At 40.7% G+C, this 21,534-nt stretch overlaps 1 protein-coding gene across 1 annotated transcript in view; it reads left to right on the plus strand.

Annotated features, from left to right (window-relative positions):
* LOC105929809 (chemokine-like protein TAFA-2) overlaps window positions 1–21,534 on the plus strand; it is a 99,985-nt gene that overhangs the window by 57,372 nt on the left and 21,079 nt on the right. The window contains exon 2 of the mRNA XM_012867717.3: window positions 11,780–11,883. Within this exon, the coding sequence (XP_012723171.1) occupies window positions 11,781–11,883 (103 nt within the window). The 5' untranslated portion in view covers window position 11,780. The remainder of the gene's footprint in view (window positions 1–11,779; window positions 11,884–21,534) is intronic.

The raw sequence follows: 21,534 nt of genomic DNA on the forward strand, positions 1-21,534 counted from the left end.
GTTACATAGGTTTGTGGAGTTCACACAATATATATACTATATAACAATAATTGTGCTGTTCACATGCTTTCTCCCATGAGTTATAGATCTCTGCAGCTCCTCCAGAGTGACCATGGACCTCTTGGCTTCTTTTCTGATTAATGCTTCCTTCGTCCCAGCCATTCACTTTTCCTGCAAACCAACTGCCGCATGGTTGGTTGTGCCATCCTCTTTCCATTTGCCTCAGTGAATAGCTTAAAGCCGGGGATTCTGTTTGAGAAGATTAATTTATTATTAGTTTTTCTTTATGGATTTGTTTAAGATGGCTTTTGAAAGTAATTGGTTGGACTGGAACTTATTTAGGGGTTAAAGAGTCAAATGGGGTGAATACGTATGCACAGTACACTTCAAAGTTCAAGGGCCAAATATATTTATCCAATGCAATCATATTGTCAAAGAACTTCCGTAATAATGAATGCCCTGCTGTTTGCCTTGAGTATAAACATGATGTAAAAGCCTGTTTATGAAGCCCCTCCTCAAAAAGCATGCTCTCTAAAACAACTAGAACTGTGATGAGCAACCTGGATGAGGACCCAAGTAAATCTTGCCTCATGCACAGTAATGGTAAGCAGTCTCCAATGCTGATTCTGCTGGAATACAGATGAATATTTTAAGGTTGCTCATACAGCTTTTTCAGGGGTGCCAATAGATAAAGAGAGGGCCAGCCATATACACACTGCACTAATGACTGACAGGACATTTCCAAACTGTATGAAGTGCATTTTCCTTTTAGGAACAATGATATAATTGGTATATTACAACTATATTACAACAAATGGAAATATGTAACGTTCATTCTGGCAGAAAGTTATTCCAGCCCGACATTGCAGGGAGCAGGTAAAGAACACACTCCCTTGTGTTTCTCCTTCTTTGCAAACAACGTCTGCTATTAATAGGCCAAGGTCGATAGAGTCCTTCGCTCGCTAATGAAAAGTATGGTGGCACTGCACAATCCCATCAAAGTAGAAAAATAAGTGACACAAATGGGACAACAACGAGAACAGAGGTCAGAATCTGCTCAAAGCCCTTGATTTTATTAAAGCATTCAGCTTTGGTCTGCCACACCAGATACGTTTATAGACAATTACTCTGGCACGTCACTGGAGACTGTGGCTGCTTTTGGTTATACCCGCTTTTATTTGTACACTGACAAAAATGCTTAATGTGTTGAAATTTACCTAAATGAGATCGCCGTTAATCTCCCACCAGTGCGACACGGTTCATATTTACACACACTTACAGATATGTATGTATGGAAAAAATGCTCTCTTTGTTCAATAATAGAATGTTTTGATCCATCAAATTAATGAATGCCACTAAAAACAAATTTTTTTCCCAGTGTTTCTAAGAAATTTTTCCTGTAAAATTATTGTTCTGCATCTAATGAGAGGATGGATGTTTTACAGTTACTGTACTTTGGTGGGATAGATTTATGAGGTTTTAAAAGTCTTCATGTATTATTTGATCCATGTCCGTCGTCATCGAATCCTGTTTGGGTTCAGTAAGAGAGGAGATAACTGGTTTAAAGCGGGTTGCTTGGGCTTTGCTGATTATTTTATATCTATGTTATTGAGGGAAATGGATCTGTAACTGGACCATTGAGTGGGTTTTTTGCTGTTTTAAAGGTGTAGAGAAATCAGAGCTGTTTTCTATAGATTTGGAATTGATTGATTGAGCTGCCATTTTACCAAAAGGTGGTGATAGCATTTTCCAGAAGTGCTTATAAAATATGAGGGGGTTATCCATCTAATCCTTGGGTTTTTTAGTTCTTATTCACACTCCGTGGATGTAAGTGGGTTGTCTAAGATGACTTTTGGGTTCGTCCAAGGAAATACTTGTGTGATATTGTCATGAAAAGTATCTATTTGAAATCATGTTCCCTATTTATGTTATATTATTAATAGTAGAATTGGTGAAAGTTGTTGTTTATGGTTTGTGGACCTCTGGTGGTGTTCTCCGTTGAGTCTTGATGTGATGAGAGTTTTTTCCTTGTTGCGTTTAAGTTGGTTTGCAAGGGTTTTGCTGGCTTTATCCTTGTGTTAATAGTGCTTATATTGTAGACTATGTAAAATAAATATTTTTTTAATTGATGCTGTTAAGTTGGTTTTTGGTGTCTCTAATTTGTTTCATTATTTTTTCCGTACAATTGGTTGCATATGAATTATGTAACTCTCTTATTTCCATTTAACAGGTTTTTCAAAATTGTATTAATTTTTCTTTTTGAGTGAGGAGTTATATTCTATTCCCTCTTATTACTGCTTTGGCGTTTTCCCAGATGAGAGCTGTCAATGTATTAGCCATGTCATTTGTTTCCACGAGTAAAGTTCATTCTTTCCCAAAATCTGAATCAAATTCTTTCCCTCGGAGTAAAGATGTGTTGGTTTGCCATCTTCGGCTGGCTTTTGCTTCCATCTTCCTGTGCAACATGAAGCTGATGGGGGCTTGGTCGGATGTGATGATTGGATGAAGGGTTGGGTCAGAGACATCGGGCGCCATAGAATTGTTTGTTAGAAAGTAATCAATTTGTGAAAATGATTTATGGACAAAGGAGAAGTAAGTGGATTGGTTACAAATTGGTTATAAACCTGTAGGAGTGAGCAGGAGCTTGGCGTCTCTTAGATCAGGAGGTGACAGGCAGGTAATGGGCAGAGGATGGAAACCGCTCAGCAAGGTAGAGACAGGCAGACAGATGCATAGGGCTTGGCAAAGTTTCTGGTCCAGAAAACAGTCCAGGTCATTGTCCAGCGCCCCGTTTCAGAAAGCTGGGTTGGTGGATATTCAGAGTAATCTCTAGGGTAAATTCCTGGAAGCCCTGGCTTTTCTGTTTCAGAAAGCTCAGAAGCCTTGACCCCGAGTCGAATTATGACTACAAATTATTCTAGTGAAACAACCCTGCTACCAAGCAGAGTGGTTTGGGCTAACCCTGAGTTTTTCCTTTTAGTTTAGCTGAGATCTGCACAAGGATGTGTCAGAGAAGGCGTGTCCTTTACTGGAGGAGCCTGTATGCTGGAAATACTCCACAGAAATCTCTGTCAGGAGAGGCTGATCAGACCATGATTAAATGTCTTATCGTTTCTGGATTGATATATTTTCAAGCGTTACAGTTTTTTGCCACTGTCATTGATTTATTTCAATATTTTCAGCCGCACATCACTTTTCTAACACAATGAGGCTCTCAGTTCTGAACAATCTTTTTGTGCTGCTCACAACAGCAGCTTTTTAATAACATCGGTGACATGGAAAATCTTTCAGAGGCAACTGTATGTTGCGATGTCAGGAATGTTAGAGTTAGAGCTTTATGGTGTTAGAGACCCACGAGATTAATAAAAGAACTACACAGAATGAAATCAATGATTTATTCCGTATCAAATTTTGAGACTTCCAGCTCTAATTTTTCATTCAAATATTTTTTGGCAAAGGATAAACATTTCTTTTATGCTCGGAGTTGCGCTTAACTCAGGGTTCATAGGACGCTGAGTTTAGTTACCTGATTGATATCACCTGTTCTAAAACCGAAAACGCAGAGTATGATAGAGTGAGTTAGAACTACTTGCTTTCTACTCAGGGTAGATCGGCCACTCTTTCTGAAATGGGGCCCAGAAAACAAAAGGCAGGGTAGATTTCCGAGAGGGGCTTGGCCAGGCAGGAAGATCTGTGTAATATTGTCAAGGTCGAAACTTGAGCTCAGGTAGGGAAAACCGCTGGACATCTTTTAACGCAAAGCTTTCAATACTTTAGCAGCGTCTATACGCTGAAGACCAGTATATAAAGGCAGAGGAATGTCTGAAGGGGATGAACTGGATGGCGCTTCCACAGGTGCAGTAGATGATCTTGATTGCAGCGATGCAGGAGGACTGTGAGAGCAAGCAGAGAGACAGGCTAGAACTAATGACAAAGCAAACAGTCAGGGAAAAGCTAAACACAATAAGCCAGAATGCACTGATCACACAAGGTCAAGCCTGACTTTATCTCTTATCCTGGATTCCTGTTTTTGTGAAACGGTCCTCAGGTTCTTCACCTCTTCTCTGTAGGCCAGTTTATTGTCCTGATGAGACCCAACACTGTCCTGTCGTCTGCATATCTAATCTATCTATATCTATCTATCTATCTATCTATCTATCTATCTATCTATCTATCTATCTATCTATCTATCTATCTATCTATCTATCTATCTATCTATCTATCTATCTATCTATCTATCTATCTATCTATCTATCAGATAGAAATGGACTTTTGTCTAACTCTGGTGCATTGTTAGCAATGCAATTAAAACAAAATCCCCATCAACTAAATACATTCCATTTATTCAGTCGTATCTATGTAGCAATCTCAGTTGATTCTTGGAGCGCATCAAAGGCGACACATCTACTTCCTAGACTTCACAGGAATACATGTTCCTAAAAATCCTCTCCTCATTTGCTTACTTTTAAACTCATGTTGGATATCTTTCATCAGTACGTTGGCAAATTGGGAAATGTGCGTCATCAGTTGTGGCTTCCCCCAACATACTGCTAGAACCTCATCCCATTTCATATTTGTGAACCCGTTCTTGTTCATTGTTTCATCTTACGAGCTAAATGTATCATTACACACCTCACCACTTTTTTTTGTCGCATTAACATATTTCAAGTTAATCATAATCATCATCCTTGGCAACCAGCCACACAAGCCCAGCCGCAGAAGGAAAGGGGAATGCCTGGGAGTGTTTTGATATATTGTTTTATCTCAATGTCAGTACAGGTGAGGAGAAATATTGGGTAGAATGTCAAGTTAAGGGGTCATATATTGTGTGTGTGTGTGTGTGTGTGGAAAAAAAAAAAAGTTATTTCTCCACTAGAAGCAATAAAGTCGATGTAGACTCCTGGCTGTACCGGACTGCCCTGTTAAAATTTCCCGATCAATACGCTGTTTTCTTTCCAGCAGTTAGGAAAACAACAACAGGAACAGGGTCGGCCAATCAATTTATTTCACATCATTCCAACGCTGTTTATCGCTTGTGCTGCAGCATAACCAAAACCTAAAGTTTTTCCCCCCCCCCCCCTCTCCATTTTAAGCAAATTTACCCATCAACACCACAGGCGAATGAGGGCCACAGCCGATTTGCAACTTCCAGAAATTGGAGTGCACAAATCCAAGCGCATGCTAAAAGGGCTCAGCTGAGATGAGATGCATTCCTCCTCACACGGTTGTTTACGTGATTTCAGCAGCGTCCTCGGGTGGAGCAGAGACCCTGCCTGCTGGCAGGAAGGGAAGCGCGGCGCCCGTGACAGTCAGGGGGATAATTACACTTTTCATTAATTCTTCGGGTTTGTTGGTATTTGTTTGCGCTCGCCTCCTCTCTTCACCCTGCGTCGCGTGTTTCCTGCTGGCGGCCCTCGTCGGCATCTCATTACGTGTTTATCTGAAGGGGGCTGTTCTCCGCACGCAGAGAGTATTGTCTGACTGAAATGATTTCCAATCGTTCCAGAAGTTTTGTTTTTTTTTTAAGCTAAAGTTTGAGTCTGTTTCTCTCCAGAAGCTCCTTTGAATCCTCCGTGATAATGAATCAAAAAAAAAAATAAAGCTTCTATGAACCCGGAGGTTCATAGTTGTTGTTTCTTTACTGTACTAGACCAAATCTCAGGGTGTGCTCAGAGAAGATCCGTGCTGGTCACCTCACATCATGAGTAGTCAGAAAAGCTAAATTGATGGCTTGATACATTTTTATTTCATTTTATTTTTTAACAGAGCTTTGTCATTCGGAGCGGCTGCCTGCCTCATCCAGAAGTGCTGCTGCAGACAGCTGGGGGACTGAGCCATGACTGATTTGGAGCTCTAACCACCCCAAAATGAGCTGCTACTTATAATTTCTGCGGGGAGCAGCAGATAGGGACGATAATTCTCCACAGGGTTGTTAACACGAGCCACAGTTAAATACTTTGTTTGTGCAGGAATTTTAGTTCATCTGGCTTCGTTTGCTTCTTCGTTTAATTGAAGAAGTCTCTTTTGGGACTCTGCGTGGTTTTCTCACTAGAGGTGCAATTGCCAAACCTGTTGCACTTTTGTTCCAACCAAATATTCAGAGAACAACGTCGGACGTGATCCAAAATGCTTTTGATTATGAACTGAAAGCAGCAGCTTCAGAAATAGCATAAGGAAGCTGGAACTACAGTTCTAAAACCTTTTCTTTAACTTATTATGAGTATGATACAGAGAATTCAGCCAAAAAATACAATAAACACCTTTTAGATTGGTTAAAGTAGTTTTCAAATCAACATTCTTATTCCACCGAATATGTTCCATTCTGCTTTTTATAAAGTAGCACAAGTAAGCATCCAATCAGGTAATGAGCCTGAGGAGAGATGGCACTACTGCTTGGGGGGCTTTGGTTCCCACTCCAGACCTGTGAATTATTATTATTATTTATTTATTTTTTACTAAAAATATATTTTCAAACAAGCAGATTTGCTTAACAGCAGCACTGTTATTGTCTTATATTAAACAGAATTTAAAGTGCAGAACCATTGTTGGTGGTTTATTGGGACATGAGGTGGACCCGCTGGTGTGTTTTGCATCTTTTTCCTATTGTATAACCAGAGGGTGAATGAACCTAAGGCCATGGACTGATTGCAGTAGTAACTTTGACAGACATCGGAAGCACCAGAGCCGATATGTAGTGTTTTTGCCGAATACCAATATCCATCTGTCCCACAGAAAGAAACAAATCAATTACATACCGTCTACCCACAACTTCTTTGTATCCTTATCTAAACACAATTCCTCTTCCTTCATCTATTTTGAACACTGTTTGAACCACACACAGCACTTCAATACAACAATAGAAGGAAAACCCCTAAAACAGCATCTATGGGAGCCAGAATGCAGCCGTATTTGGGTTTATGTTTTATTCAGCAGCGTAGACACTCGTTACGGAATAAAACGGATGCTGCAGGGTGCTTCATAGGAAATAATAGGATACCTTGATGCATGTCTGTCCACCTGTAACGTGTGTTGCCCTATCGGACTCCAGGAAGCTCCACTTTCCACTCCCCCATGGATTTTTGTTCTTTCTTATTTCTGAAACATGAACTCTGACTTTAAGTCAGGCATATGAGGCCTGCGGTGCTTTGGATGTTCTAGGTTCTTCTGTAACCTCGTGGATGAGTCTTCGATTAGCTCTTCACTGAACCCGTCCACCAGAATTCTGGTGGACGGGCCAGTCGTGGGAAATATCACCATTTTTCCATGTTTTCAGCATTCTACGTATGTCTGTTTTTTTAATCTTGTTAGATCAGGCATGATGCGCTGCTTTTTTCAGATCTTTTATCCGACAGCTTTCCTCTGAGGGAATTCTTGATTCGACAAGTCTGGCAGGAATCAGGCCTCGGTGTGGCTATTATGGCTGCCTGATTATGTCACAAAATAGGGGAGCGAAGTTGTGGAAACAAAATGTAACCTATGACAATTTGATTTGACTGTAAATGAGAACGATGTAGCACTGTTTAACAGACAGAAGAGGTGAAAAAGTGGGAGCGCAAAAACCTAAATTTGCTCGCACATTGAAAAGGGGGAAACACTTTTGGAATCAAACTTCAGCTCTCTTAAAAAAAAAAAAAAATCAAAAGACTGGGTTGATTTTTACTTTAATAAACAAAGACTACATTTGACTTCTTTGATATTTAGATTATTTTTCATTATCTGAAACATTTAAGCGTTGCAAAGATCACAGAAACAACCTTTAAGAGGGAGAGTGGGTTCCATAGCACTGCAGGGTAAAAATCGAGAGTACATATCTAAATTCATGTAGAGTGAAGAGCTGTTTGACAATTGGTCTGGGGCCTGACCAATTGCGCACACACACACACACACACACACACACACACACACACACACACACACACACACACAAACAGCACTTTTCAAGAATGTTGAAAATGTCACATGAACTCTGGCTGTGTTTGCGCCCAGATGAGGATGTTTTGTGTGTCTCTAAGGTTGACATAGACCTCCAAGCCAAGGTTAACAAGTAAAATGGCCTCAAAGTGTAACAAATATGGGGTGAGCTGCTCCTCCGAGCACCATGCAGCCCCGGTGACGACACCGCGCTTCTTCCAGGGACCGTGAGATGTCATTTACAGAATAGCGCCCGCATACCACAGTCAACAAATGACGCTGGGCAGCGCTCTGCCTCGCACTCCGTCACCGGTGACTCCTTTTTTTTTCACACGTACTCATTGCTGTGAATTACATAGAAACGTTGAGCGGCCGTCATCTCCGCCCTGCTTCCATTCCCCGAGTCCAAACGGCAACTGTAAATCTGTTCCCATGAACATTAGGAGACAGCAGGCAGATAATAGCTTTATAGATTGAAGGCCACTTGAGAAAATACACAGGCCTTACCGTTACACGGCCATCACACTCCGCGGTCGGGGCAATTTCCTTTCACGGATCTCTCCAGTTGGCTCACATTCACTGGTAAATCTGAAAAATATTGCTATTGGGACAACATGTCACACTGCACCATGTGAGAAGAATCTTTTATTGAAATGGAAACAAAACAAAACAAAAACACTTTTCCCGTCTGTGTCGCTTAACGCATCATTCTTCCCTATTGTTCACAGTCCAGTGCAAAGTGCTCATCTGACAAGTCTGAGTTGTGACATAATTAACAATATCTTTATACCTTCTGCAGAAATTCACCCTTTCATTAATGCTTTTGTTAAAGGGGCTTGATTTCTGCCTGACTCTTCGTAAAGCAGTTTGCAAAAACCTCTTGACCTCTCCCTCTGTGCAGATGCCCATACAGTCAGCCCCCTGCTGCCAGTGTTAAGCAAGCTCTGCATGGGTGGCAGTACAAGTCTGGGAGCCTCCACCTTAGGAGTAGGCAGTGCTGGCGCTGGAGAGACAATCTCTGAACTTAAGTGAAGGCATCAAACCTATGAAGCAAAACTATGTAGAATCATGTAGCAAACACATTTTTCGGAAATAACCTGAAACAACTTTTATATTTAAGAGTCTTTAAGATATCCCCCCTTTCACTTTGATTACTTCTTTGGTGACTGTTTGCATTCTCTCAATGAGCTTCATGAGGTTGGTCACCTGAAATGGTTTTCCAACTATCTTGAAGGAGTTCCCAGCGGTAGTAATAGAAATTAAGACAAACCACTGAATGAGAAGGTGAGTACAAACTGCTAGATGCCTGGAAGAAATTAGCTTGATCAAAATTCTCGCAGGAAAACACTCAGACGTTGGAGTGATACTGTTGGATATAAGAAGCATCGTGAAAGGCAAAAAGCTTCAATGGATAGTCTGATCTTACAGTCAGAATCTTTTTTTCTTCCCAACTGTCCGCCCAAGAGTTTGAAAACACGTTTTCTTTCTAATTTCAAGGCGGTTTTGGCTCTTATACCGACGCCATTGCATTTCTGCTCTTTTAACATGGGTGCTGAGTCTGCGGTTTGTTGCTTAATGCGAGGGCGCCTTCAGCTTTACAGTTAATCTCAGGTCAAACTTGGTCCTTTTTACGTAGAAATTGTGTAATTTTAGGATTTAGTGAATATATTTTTTTGCTGTTTTTCTGCAGCAGCCAATCTTCTAAGGGTTTGGAAACACGATCCTTCAGCGTGACCAAGTGGCATCCTTTGTTTTGTTTTTAAATGTCAACAGTGGCATTCATTTTCACTTTTAATAAAGCCTTTTCCTTTTTACTCTAAAACCTCCCCTTCTCCGCCGCTGAAGTCGTTGAGGATCCACGGAGCGTCTTACAGGTTCCACTCCCCTAATGGCAATTTCCTTACAAGTCCGGTTGCTTCAGTGCAAAGGATGTTAGACAGGAAGACGATAATTGAAGCAAATCTAGGAACTCATCCGTCAACAGCACGTTCGTGACAGGCACCGGCTCATAATTGTGGAGCGCATTAAAAACATGTTTGTCTTGTTTTCCCTCCCACTCGGAATTCCTCTGCGGTTCCGCGGGGTACAACAAAACCTTCAGAAAGGTCATGTTTGCCCGGCGAAAATAAACTTAATTACACAAATAATCTGAGCTCCCCGATGAGGCTCAGCCAATCTATATGTCAGCGCGGCGGGCGGAGGAGAGGCGAGAGGTGGCAAATGAGGCATGAACGCAGCTTGTAACACTGTATGCGTCCGCCATGCGATAGCGCGGCCGTTCCGGTAATCACCGCGCCGCTCCTGCATCCTCGTTTGAAATTTGATCGCGGCCTGTCAGTGATAACGCCCCGTGCCAGATGGTTTTATTCGCCGCGGCCTCGGCCTCATGTACACTTCATTAGGGAGAGGGGAACGCAGTGGAGAGAGGTGCTTTGGAGAGATGAATTAGCCTGACTGCTCTCCACTGCGCTGTAGAGCCCAGTGAATAGGAGCCCACCTTGCTGTGGAAGTAAAGGGTCTTCACTCCTTCTGTCGCCTTCTCTGAAAGCAACAGGAGGAAAAGGGGGGGGTAACATTGGGAGTGCACAAGATGTCGTAGTTTGTACAAGCGCATTAGGATAGCAGCCTTCACATTTTCTTTCAGCTTTGAATTCAATCCAAAGGAATCGTCTCTGGGTTGTATTGCAACGATTGGCACTGTGCCGTCAAAAAGAACTTGAAATTGCCTCTTACCGATTCCTTCTGCTCTAATGTTTGTGTCAGACTCAAATGTTTCCGATCATCAAACAATAAACGAATAGCAGAGATAGATAACACGAGTAAATGTAGTTTTTACAGTGAACAAGCAGACAAGAAAAAAAACAAACCTCCAAGCCAAACTGACCCTTTTTGAAAACGTACAACGTCTACAGAAATAAAAGAGAACAGAAGAACTGATGTCACTGACGTCTTTCAGTCTGTAAAGGGTCACACACTGCAAAAATAGACCTAAAAATAAGAATTTTTTTTCTTGAAATTAAAGTATTTTTCCTTGATTTGAGCAGGTAAATAGGACTATTTGCCAATGGAATAAGATTTTTGCACTTAAAATAGGAACAATTCATCTCCATCACCTTATTTCAAGTGCAGGATTTCTAATTATCTTATTTTAAGGGTAAAAATACTCATTCCATTGGCAAATAATCTTATTTACCTGCTCAAATCAAGGGCAAATACATTCATTTCAAGAAAATTTTTACTTATTTTTAGTTCTCTTTTTGCAGTGCAAAGCCACTGTCTAAGTCTTTGGGACTCTGGTGAGAGTCATTGTCTATGACCTATTCACCAACGAACCTCAGAAAGCACCCAACAATATCGTCCACGAGACGGTTTCAAGGCCAGAACCATTTTGTGGGCTGATGAGACAGAGGTGGAACTTTTTGCAGCTGTGCACCCAATTACATAGGCAGTGAAAAAAACCTTTCAGAAGATCATCATAGTGACAGCCAAACATGCTGGTGGTAGTGTGATGGTATGGGGCTCGATGGCTTCTTCAGAACCTGGTCGCCTTGCCATTATGAACTGGACCCTTAGCTGGAACCATAAGTCTGGCTCTTTTGTGTAAAATCCTGGAGGAGAATGCTCGACTTTGGCTTGATCTTAAACTTTATGCAGCAGAACAATGATCTAGAGCACACCTGCAAGTCCACCACAGAACAGCTAAATAAAGCTTTGGACCGAGTCACAGTCAGCCTCCTTAACGTTTAAGGCTCAATGTTCTATGGCATGATCTTAAAAAGGCTGGAAAAGCCAACGTTTCATGGCACTTGAATATTACCTTTACCTTTCTACATATTCTGAAACTACCTGTGTCTTCTCTCTCTGCCAGGATGAGTGAGCGGTGCATGCAGATCGGAAGCAAAGGGGCTCTTCTTGTTATGGTGCTCGTGATCGGCGTCTTAGAGCTGTCCAACTCGACAGAAGGAACGACAGGTGAGCCCGCAAAAAAACAAAGGCAGCGACTACTTTTATTGCAGCACACAGGGAAAGAAAAGAAAAAGCTTTCTCTGCCGTCATCTGGACTCTTCCTCCAATAAAAAAAACATGGCAGTAAAGTCATATCTGACCAGGAGGCCAGAAGCACAGCGAGTCAGTAATTTGGCAGTCAGGAAGAGCTGAGGTCCTGCAGAAATATGCAGAATGAGCAATGTCTTCGCAGCCTACAACAGTTTCACACCTTTTGAGCTTTTCCACTTTTTGTCACATCACAACCATAACCTTTAATGTATTTTATTGCAATCAAAAAGTTTTGATTAGATGCAACATTTGGCATAGAGGTCCTTCGCCTATACAGGTGTTATATCCCCTACACGGCTTGTGGTAACTTTAAACTGGATTTCTTAAGGCTTTCTTTTAACAATGCACTTTGTTTTGGTATGTGGAGTGGAAACGATATAGTTGTAACGCTGACAGATTCCTCCACCTGAGCTCTGCTGCTCCTCCAGAGTTGTCATTGGGCCCTTGGCCAGGGCTCTGATGATGATTATGTGCATGGTCTACTGTTCTCTGGCAAACCTTTGAGACCTTCAAAGAAGAGATGGCGTTATACCGAGACTAAACTACCCACCGGTGAGCTCTCTTTAGTAATTGGTAGATTTTAGATTTAATTTAGGGATAACAGATTGAATAAGTCTGAAAAGAAATGCACGCTTCGCTTTTCTGAATATTTTTCTGTAAAGAAAAACAACAAAACAACAACCTTGAATACTGTGTGATTTTCTTTTGCTTCCAAATGATGCACTTATTTCTGTTGCTCCATCACATAAAAGCCCAACAAGAAATATAAAAAAAACAGTTCTAAGGATTTGAACACTTTTGTAAAGCACCGTACATCCATCTTGCTGGTTAGCTGCTCTCTTATGCGGCATATATGTTTGACTTTTGTGACACGGGGCGTTTGGTAAACTAACACTTCTTCGGTGTTCAGCTGTAGAAAAAGCTTTAATATTGGAGTTTTTCAAAGCTTTCCTTTTCTCTGAGCTGGATACAGACTGGAGAAACACAGCTTGGTTAAGCTGAGAACCGTGATGTCATGATCCCTTGTTGGGTTTTGGTTTTCATTTGTGTTCATGTTTTCCTCCACGTGGTTGAGATAACATTTTTTTGCTATATCTCCAAGGTCTCCACATATTAGTTACTTCTTTGTGCTTAGTGTATAGTTTATTAGTGTAATCTAGTTTATTCTCCTTAAGTCAGTATTTGTCTTTTCCTCATGGTTAAGTGGTCCCTTGTGTCTCAGTTTAGCTGCCCAGCGCTAATCAGTCTCCTTTCCTCAGCCTTCCAGCTTACCTTCTGCTTCAGCTGCTCCTCACTATCTATCCCCTGAATAACACGCCGGCTTCCATTGTCATTCCCCTCACTCCCCTCAGTACTTAAGGTCACTGTTGTTCATTGTTCCCTGCTGAATCTTCATGTTTCACTGCCCGTCATTTCTCTGTTTCTTCCTGTTTTTCGGTCCTTTCTCCATGCACCTGTTCTCCTTGTGTTGTGTTTCTTCTTCTTCGCCATTATATCTTGATTTTTGCTCATCCATCATTCCTGTTTGCATGTTGGTCTTACAAACAACTCACAGAACAAACATTAAAAAATATATCCAAATGAAGATAAAAAGTTTGAATATTTATTCTAGATTCTAAAAAATAATTACATTCTCCTTATTTCTATTTCCCTCCTTTCACAACAAAACTCATACAGTCTGACATATATTTGCGTTAGAGGAACGCTGGTTCTTAGTTTAGAGTTACAAGTTGACGGCTGGGGACTTACTGTTTTGAGATGGTATGTTCCTCACATGCACCAATTTCTCCCTTCATAATGAATGATAATGCAACTTTTCTTTACTCCAAACATAGTAAAGGGTCTCTAACTGTGGTACCAGAACACCTGGTGGTAGCAGGGCTGCCTTCAGTGGCACTCAGGAAAGAAGCGTTGGTTACAATTACCAAAAAGAACCCATAGAAAGCTGAACTGTGGACCTGAGAAGATCCATACCTGATTGGATTTCTGAGAATTTCATTCCGGACGTTAGATTCCAGTGTTACCTCTTGGAATTTCACGTTGTTTCTTTTCAGCTTGAAAGTTGAAAAGAGAAAACGATTTTAGAGTCCAAATGGATTCCACAGTGAAACATTCGCCAAACATGAGGTCACGAATAATAATAAAATAACAATAATTTGTTGTTGTTCAGTTTAGATGACAAAACAACATTGAGCATTCCTGTTCAGCTAAAACATCATCATCATGGTGATACTTTGAAGGCATAAAAAGTTTGAGAACCCCTGCAATAAAACATTTAAGATTTCCTACAAGGCAATATATGTTGTTGTTTTTTTTTTTTTGTGTTCCTCTGCAGATATTTTTCTTTCACTCTATAGAGTCCTCACCGAGTTCAATATCTAGCACAGTCCTGTACCGAACGCATACTGGTATTGCTGAAGAGGAAGATTCCCTCACAAACACAAACATCGTCAGAAGCTAATATTGCCATTCACGTCAAGATGTAAACACATTTTGTTTGTAAGCCTCACTGTCTCTGCTCATACAGCTCTGCAGAATCTCGTTTTACCAAAACTGAGTGACTGGCTGCACAAATGTGAGATGGCATACAGGGCAAATAAGTTTCTGCTCCTAGAGCCACTATAGTGGTATTTCTATCCCCTAGAACAACACGATGTGCTCAGAAAACCCTGGATTTATGCATGTGGACTGTATTTTTGTGCCACCTGCATGTCCTTCAAAAATGGGTTTTGGCATGATGAGTGGCTTACATGTCCAAGATATCTTGTTTGGTTTTGCAGAGGGAACAGTTTGATGAGATTGCTGCAGTAGTGTGTAGGCATAAAGGCTTTCCTGACTGTAACAAAGTGGGTTTTAATACCTTAGGGTTTTAAAAGCAAGAACATGAAAAGACATCAACTAAACAAATAGAACATATTCCACAATGACAAAACAATCACTGGCTACACTCACTTATCGATGCAACGTCCATTGTGTATGTGTTACACCAGGGTACACTCAGTCCATCACAGAGCAACTCAGACAAACAGGACAAACAATTATGCACACACACCTAATGAGAGGCCAACAAACCTAACAGTCAGGTTTTTGGGCTGGAAGAAGTACCTGAGGAGAACCCAGGCATGCACAGGGAGAACATGCAAATTGCATGCAGAAAGACCCCAGGACCTTTTTGCTGTAAGGCCACAGTGCTACCAACCCCACTGTGTGGCCCTGAACACAACATATTAAATTAAGATACAAACTATTTTGGTATTTGTGTTGAAAGAAATGGAAGAGCAGATATTTCAAATTTGCTTAAATTTGTCTTCCATGTTTTAAAGTAGTAAAAACAGAAAATCCTTCTAAAATGAAATCTCAAAATTGCAGTGTCACATTCAGACACCCTCCACACCTCGGTATGTGCCAGACAGGACTGGCACATACTATATATATATATATATATATATATATATATATAGAGATAGATAGATAGATAGATAGATAGATAGATAGATAGATAGATAGATAGATAGATAGATATGTGTGTATGTAGTATTTATGGATTTGTCTGGTTTTCGATACCCACATAATCTACACAAGTAAATGTGATTAAAACAGGATGAAGTGAGATGGATTCCTGCACATTAGCACACAGGTACAGGCAGGCAGCTAATCAATGAGATGTGGGGGAAACCAGCAACACATGCCAGAGAGACAAGTAGTCTAAACTCAGACTGCATTCAGGGTCTTGATAGAAAACTTTCCTTTATTGTCCCCGCTCACCAGCAGCCTCTTCTGGGGGAAGTCTGGGGGAAGTTATTAATACTTACTTTAGGGCGTCAACAGATGCTGCAGCTGATCTGAACACTGGGACAGAACGGCAGGAAATAAAAAAAAAAAAAAACAGCTCAAACTGTGAAAATAATATGTCAACAAAACCTGCTGATGTTGACTGTTTACAAAAGTTAAGGTCATGGGTTGTACTGGTAAATCGTTGCAGCCATACGCTGTAAGCCTACCCACACCATGTGTGGGTAGCACCATCATGGGGTGGAGCACTTTGTTTTGCTGCTGGCGCTGTGAGACATGGAGAAAGGCGGAATCTGGGAAAAAAAACATTGTTTCACAACGATGATATTTTATGCGTTAACTATTTCAAATTTACGTTGTGTGTGTGTATATATATATATATATATATATATATATATATATATATATATATATATATATATATATATATATATATATATATATATATATATATATATATAATAACTAATTGGTTTTTTCTTATGATTTCTGCGTAGACCTACAAAAACGTGCTACTAACAATGACTTTTCGGACCTCCCTCAGTGCTGAACTGTTTTTTACCAGTAGGTGAGACTGGTAAAACCTTATTACCTCATTAAAGTCACACTCACACTCAGACATTTGTCAGACAGTTGTCACTGCCACTAAGATATTAAAAATCATCTTATTTGTTCTCTGAACACATTTTTGATCAAGTTCTACAAGCTACAGACAATTTGGGACTGAAATCTAGAATAATTATTTCCATCCACCCATACATACCCTGTTAGCCTTGCATATACCAGCACCTTTAGCGTGCTCTCTCACCTTTCCTATTTTGAAGAACAGCTAAGAAAAATGGCTTCCCTGTCATTGCGTTGCATACCTAACGGAAGTAGAAAGTGAAGGACTACTACTGAAAATCTCTATTCAGATTTTCTGGAAAAAATGTTTAAGAAAATACAAAAACACTTTATTTTCACAATTTTAATGAATTTGCTAAGTGTGTCGTTAATGCTGGCACCAATGTTGTTAAAAACATTTTTTTTTTTCATCTGTAGTCCTTACTTGATTGAAATTGAAATTTGTTTAGAAAAAAAAAAGGTTTTATTCTTTTTAATTGTGAGATTAAGCTCATGGGATAAGAGGTCCATTTGTTCTGCAGCCTTTAATGCGTCTTTATCAGGGGGTAAATAAAGGTGGAGGGGGTTGTGTGACGCCAGAGCTCATAAAAAGCAACGAACCTCGGATAAAATTGCTTTGTAATTGGAAAATCGTTTTTTTTTTTTCAGAAAACTAGCAAGGACACATCTCATCCAGAATTTCCCATTCCAAATAGAATTTTTCATACTTTATGTCTAGTTGCCCGACTGGGACTAAAGAGTTTAAATTCTGACCTTCAAGCTGTAGTGGGCTGATCCCAGCAGACTCTTTCCAGCCTTGAATTTCAGCTTTCCATGACGGCGAACCACTTAGCAAAAAAAAAAATCAAAGCACACACTTTGTACAAGGCGGCCTTGAACCTGTGAGAGCTGAAACATATTTGACAGCGCTTATTCTTTATTTTCAGATATTAGCGGGTCTCGGGTGTCGGTGCGGGTGCAGATCCAGCTTGCAGTATATCACTCCAGGTGCTTTGCATACTGCTGTTAAAGTTACAGCGCCGTATAACTTTGATGTCTGACGTATAACTTATGTTGTCTGCACCAAAGATCATTACTTCCTCTGCACCTTCCATTTTCGGCTTTGCGGTTTGCAATAAAAATGACTTATGCTGCAGATGGAATAAGAAGCATTTGGTCAAAAATAAAGGAGAGAAACGCCGTCTTATACCTTGAACGAGTCGGAACCAACACCGATATGCTACCAATTTGAAGGAAACACGTCCATCCCTGTCGACGCAGCTCCTTTACTCCCCCCCTTTAATATGTTTTTTCTTAAGGTTTTCAAAATCTCTGTTCATAGCGTGCAGAAAATTCCCCCCATAAGGAAGGCGGTAGGTGCACCCGGTGCTGCATACAAAGCTAAGCAATGATTACATTATCATTCACAACAGCTTCATGAATAAGACAAAGTATGCATTCTGCTTTCGCAGTTTCCCCCTTCTCCAGAGACAGATGTATAAACGCTCCTTGAGCAGAAGCCTTTCAGCACTGCACACAGAGGGGGGAAAAGAAACCTTTCTTTTTACTGAAGGCCGGTCGAGTGCAAAGGATCCGCAGATGGGAAATAATACTCCTGAAAACTCACCTAGGGAGGCGGGTGTGCAGGAAGGGGTATGGAGCAGTGGGGTTTTACTTAAATCTTACCTATATTTCAAACATTTCTATGTCGTCATTTGCTACCATAGCATCTGCTTGTTACCTAGCCACCACATCCGCCGGTTTGCTAAAGAGCCAACCGCTGGAATCACCAGTCAGTGATATTTTACTAAGACCAGTATTTGTAGCAGCCTGTGCAGCACACATAATACATTTGAGTATCATTATGCCTTCTCTTACCTTTCATAACATCAGTATACCATTTTCCTATCCGTTAACCAGTGAATGCTAACTGTGATAGCTAGCAGTTAGCCCTTTTTCATACTCACTACCACTGGGGACACTGGCTAGGTCTATTGTGTGTATATATATATATATATATATATATATATATATATATATATATATATATATATATATATATATATATATATATATATATTCTAACCAATGGAGCCACCGCCACCAGCTAGCATTATTTCGGATTGAAATAATCCACCTGTGTTCCTGGTTAGCCCTTTTATGCAAACAAACTAAACACCAAAGCCATCAGTAAGCCCTTTCTCTGTAGAAACTAACAAGTTATTCTTTTTTGGCACATAAACAAACTACAGGAGACCCCGCTTAGCCCTTTTTGTGTATGATGAACAACGAGAGCCAACCAGGGTAGCCCTTTTTTTCCTACCAGTCTCCCCCTTCTTGCATCTAAAGTAACCACTGGAACTACAGTTTAAGTCTATCTGCCTCAGCACCACTGCAACCACAGGTTAGCCCATTTTCAATGGGAACAAGGTACTAGACTCACTGGTTGGTTCTTATTGCATAGAAAATTATTGCTTGAGGCAGAACTTTGTCAGGTCCACAAATAGACAAAGACAACATGTTTATCTAATTTTGGTTTTGTCTGGTACCACAACGGATTCCAAGCGAAGCAACTCAGATGCAGTTGAAGTGCAGAGTTTCAGCTTTAATTCAGTTGGTTGAGCAAAAAAGATTACATTAAAAGGTCAGGAACTAAATTATAGCTTAACTATCAATGCAGAGTTTTCTCATGTTTTTTTGTGGCCTGCCATGCTTTTAATGCAGCGCCTTACAGTTGCTGTTTGTGATTCGGCCTTTCTGCCTGAAGTTTAGTCTTTAACAAGTGAAATGCGCGCTTGATAGGGTTAAGATCAGGTGACTAACTTGGTCATCAAGACTAATCCACTTTTCTTTGCTTCAACAATTTCGTCTCCGAATGCCTCAGGATTCATTCGCCTGCTTCTGTCCTTAGTCCTACTGTCAGTCATGAACGCCCAAGCCATCACACTGCCTCCACCGTGCTTTCCAGATGGTGTGCTGTGCTTTTGATCACCAGCTTTCCCACGCCGCCGTCAGACTTTTTTTCTTGCCATCCTTCCCATTGAGGTTGATCTTGGTTTCATCTGTGCTGGCTGTTAGCATAGTCCAATCTAGCATTTCTATTCTTCAGGCTTACGAGCGGCTTACGCCCTGCTGTGAACCTTCCGGATATAATTTCATGCAGCCTAATATATAACGTAAGCTCTTATATCCATATGTCTACCTCCTGGAGAGTGTTGTTCACTTAGTTAGCTTTTGGGAGGGGGTTTCTCCTCAGCGTGGAAATGATTCTGCAGTCATCCACCACGGTTGTCCTCCACGGACATCCAGAGGCTGCTGAGTTCAACAGTGCTTGCTTTCATTCTCAGGCTATACCAAACTGTAGATTCAGCCACTTCTACAGTTTTTATTGGTTGCTTTGACCTGTTTGAAGAAACTGGCAACCTCTCAGTTTTCAGCATCACCATCTCAGCAGAGCAAAGGACACCTCCTGCAAATGAGTTAACCCATTCTCATTGGTTTGACTCATTTTCCCGCCCTTTTGCAAAACAGTTAACGCAGATGTCATTCATGCAGTCCAAACTCCATTGCTTTAGCTGTGGTAGCAAAACAGAAACCATATGTTCCAAGCTCTTAGAAACTTCTTGATCAGAATGAAATCACTGAAGCACCTGATTGACACCTCTTTACACAATTTTTCAATTTGCAATCAGTTTACAGGCTTTACGTAAAAGGTGCCATGTTGTGTGTTGTTCTTTGCAAGCATGGATGGTCAACGTAAGGCAGATGAGAGTCAGAGTAAGAGGTAGATGGGTCAGGGGAAGAAGATTATGAGGAAGAGGAATCCATGTGTGAGGTGGCAGTGTAGCTGGAAGGGCTGAAGTTGCAGATGAAATTTGGGCAACTATGATTGATCATGTGGTAAATCATGGCCTTTCACTTAGAAAAAGTCCAAACTTTTCTCAATAGAAACAAGGTTGCATCCATTGTAAGAGTTTTTCAATGGGAGAGCAGATATTGCTGCTATACAGTATATACATCTCTATCTATTCCTATAGAGGAATTCTTCGGTGCATGGAGATGGAAAGTATATGATCACTGTCCCTATGAGCAGATGCCCTTGCTCAATGCAATGTCTGCTGCTGCCCATGATATAGATGCAGAGGCATGTCAAGGATGGATCAGGCATGCAAGAAGATTTTTTCCTAGGTGCATTGCAAGCAAAAATATTGAATGTGATGCAGATGAGGCCATGTGGCCTATTCGTCAGGACAGAATGGACTAGAAGGAACAAACAGCCCTAGTATGTCTGTTGGAATCTTTCATTTTTTGGAATATTTCATTTGTTTATCTGGAAAAAAAGAATGAAGAATCAATAAAATTTGCATCACAACATATTTGCTTCTGGATCCATTTTTTGCAAAAAGGCAAATTTGACTACAAATGGCACTGCCATGTAAGCTGCGTACAGTCTTTGGCTACAATGAACCAGCAATGTTGCACTGATTCACATTGAGTGTGGTGTTTTGAATTTTGTTGCCCCTTGTGTAACGAATGATTGGAAGGGCTTAAACATTTGTGTGCAGGTTGTGTTGTTTGAGGGCAAAATGTGCTTTTGGATCATATGTTAAATGTTTTGGCAGAGTTGGAGCCTTTTGCAAACAAAATGTTTAATTTTGACCATTGGTGCCACTGTTTAGGCCTCTGCGTTAACTGTTTTGAAAAATGTGGGTTTTGAGTTGACTGCTGTGTCAAAGCAACCAATAAAAACTGTAATATTGTAGTAATTTTCTCAGATTATTGTTTTTGCAGTTTAAGGATGGCTTTTTTCACCTGCATGGAGTGTCGCTTTTACCGCATCCTGTGTCTTCACAGCAAAACACTTCCAAATGCCAGCAGCACACCTCAGATCCACTCCAGGCCCTTTTATCTGCCTAATTGATGATGACATAATGAAGGAATTGTCCACACAACTGCCCATGAAATAGCCTTTGAGTCAGTTAGCCAATTACCTTTGTTCTCCTTTAAAAAAAGTGCCACATGTTACGGAGCTGAATCTCTCGAAGCCTTCTTCCAATTCAAATGTCGATACAATCAAATGAAGGCTCAGAGTCTGCACATTCGGCCCATGTCCATTATAGAACTATAATTGGAATTTAGCTTTTAATAGAGCAGTAAAAAGGGGGAACTAAA

The sequence above is a fragment of the Fundulus heteroclitus genome, chromosome 17, assembly GCF_011125445.2.
Source record: "Fundulus heteroclitus isolate FHET01 chromosome 17, MU-UCD_Fhet_4.1, whole genome shotgun sequence".
Lineage (NCBI taxonomy): Eukaryota > Metazoa > Chordata > Actinopteri > Cyprinodontiformes > Fundulidae > Fundulus > Fundulus heteroclitus.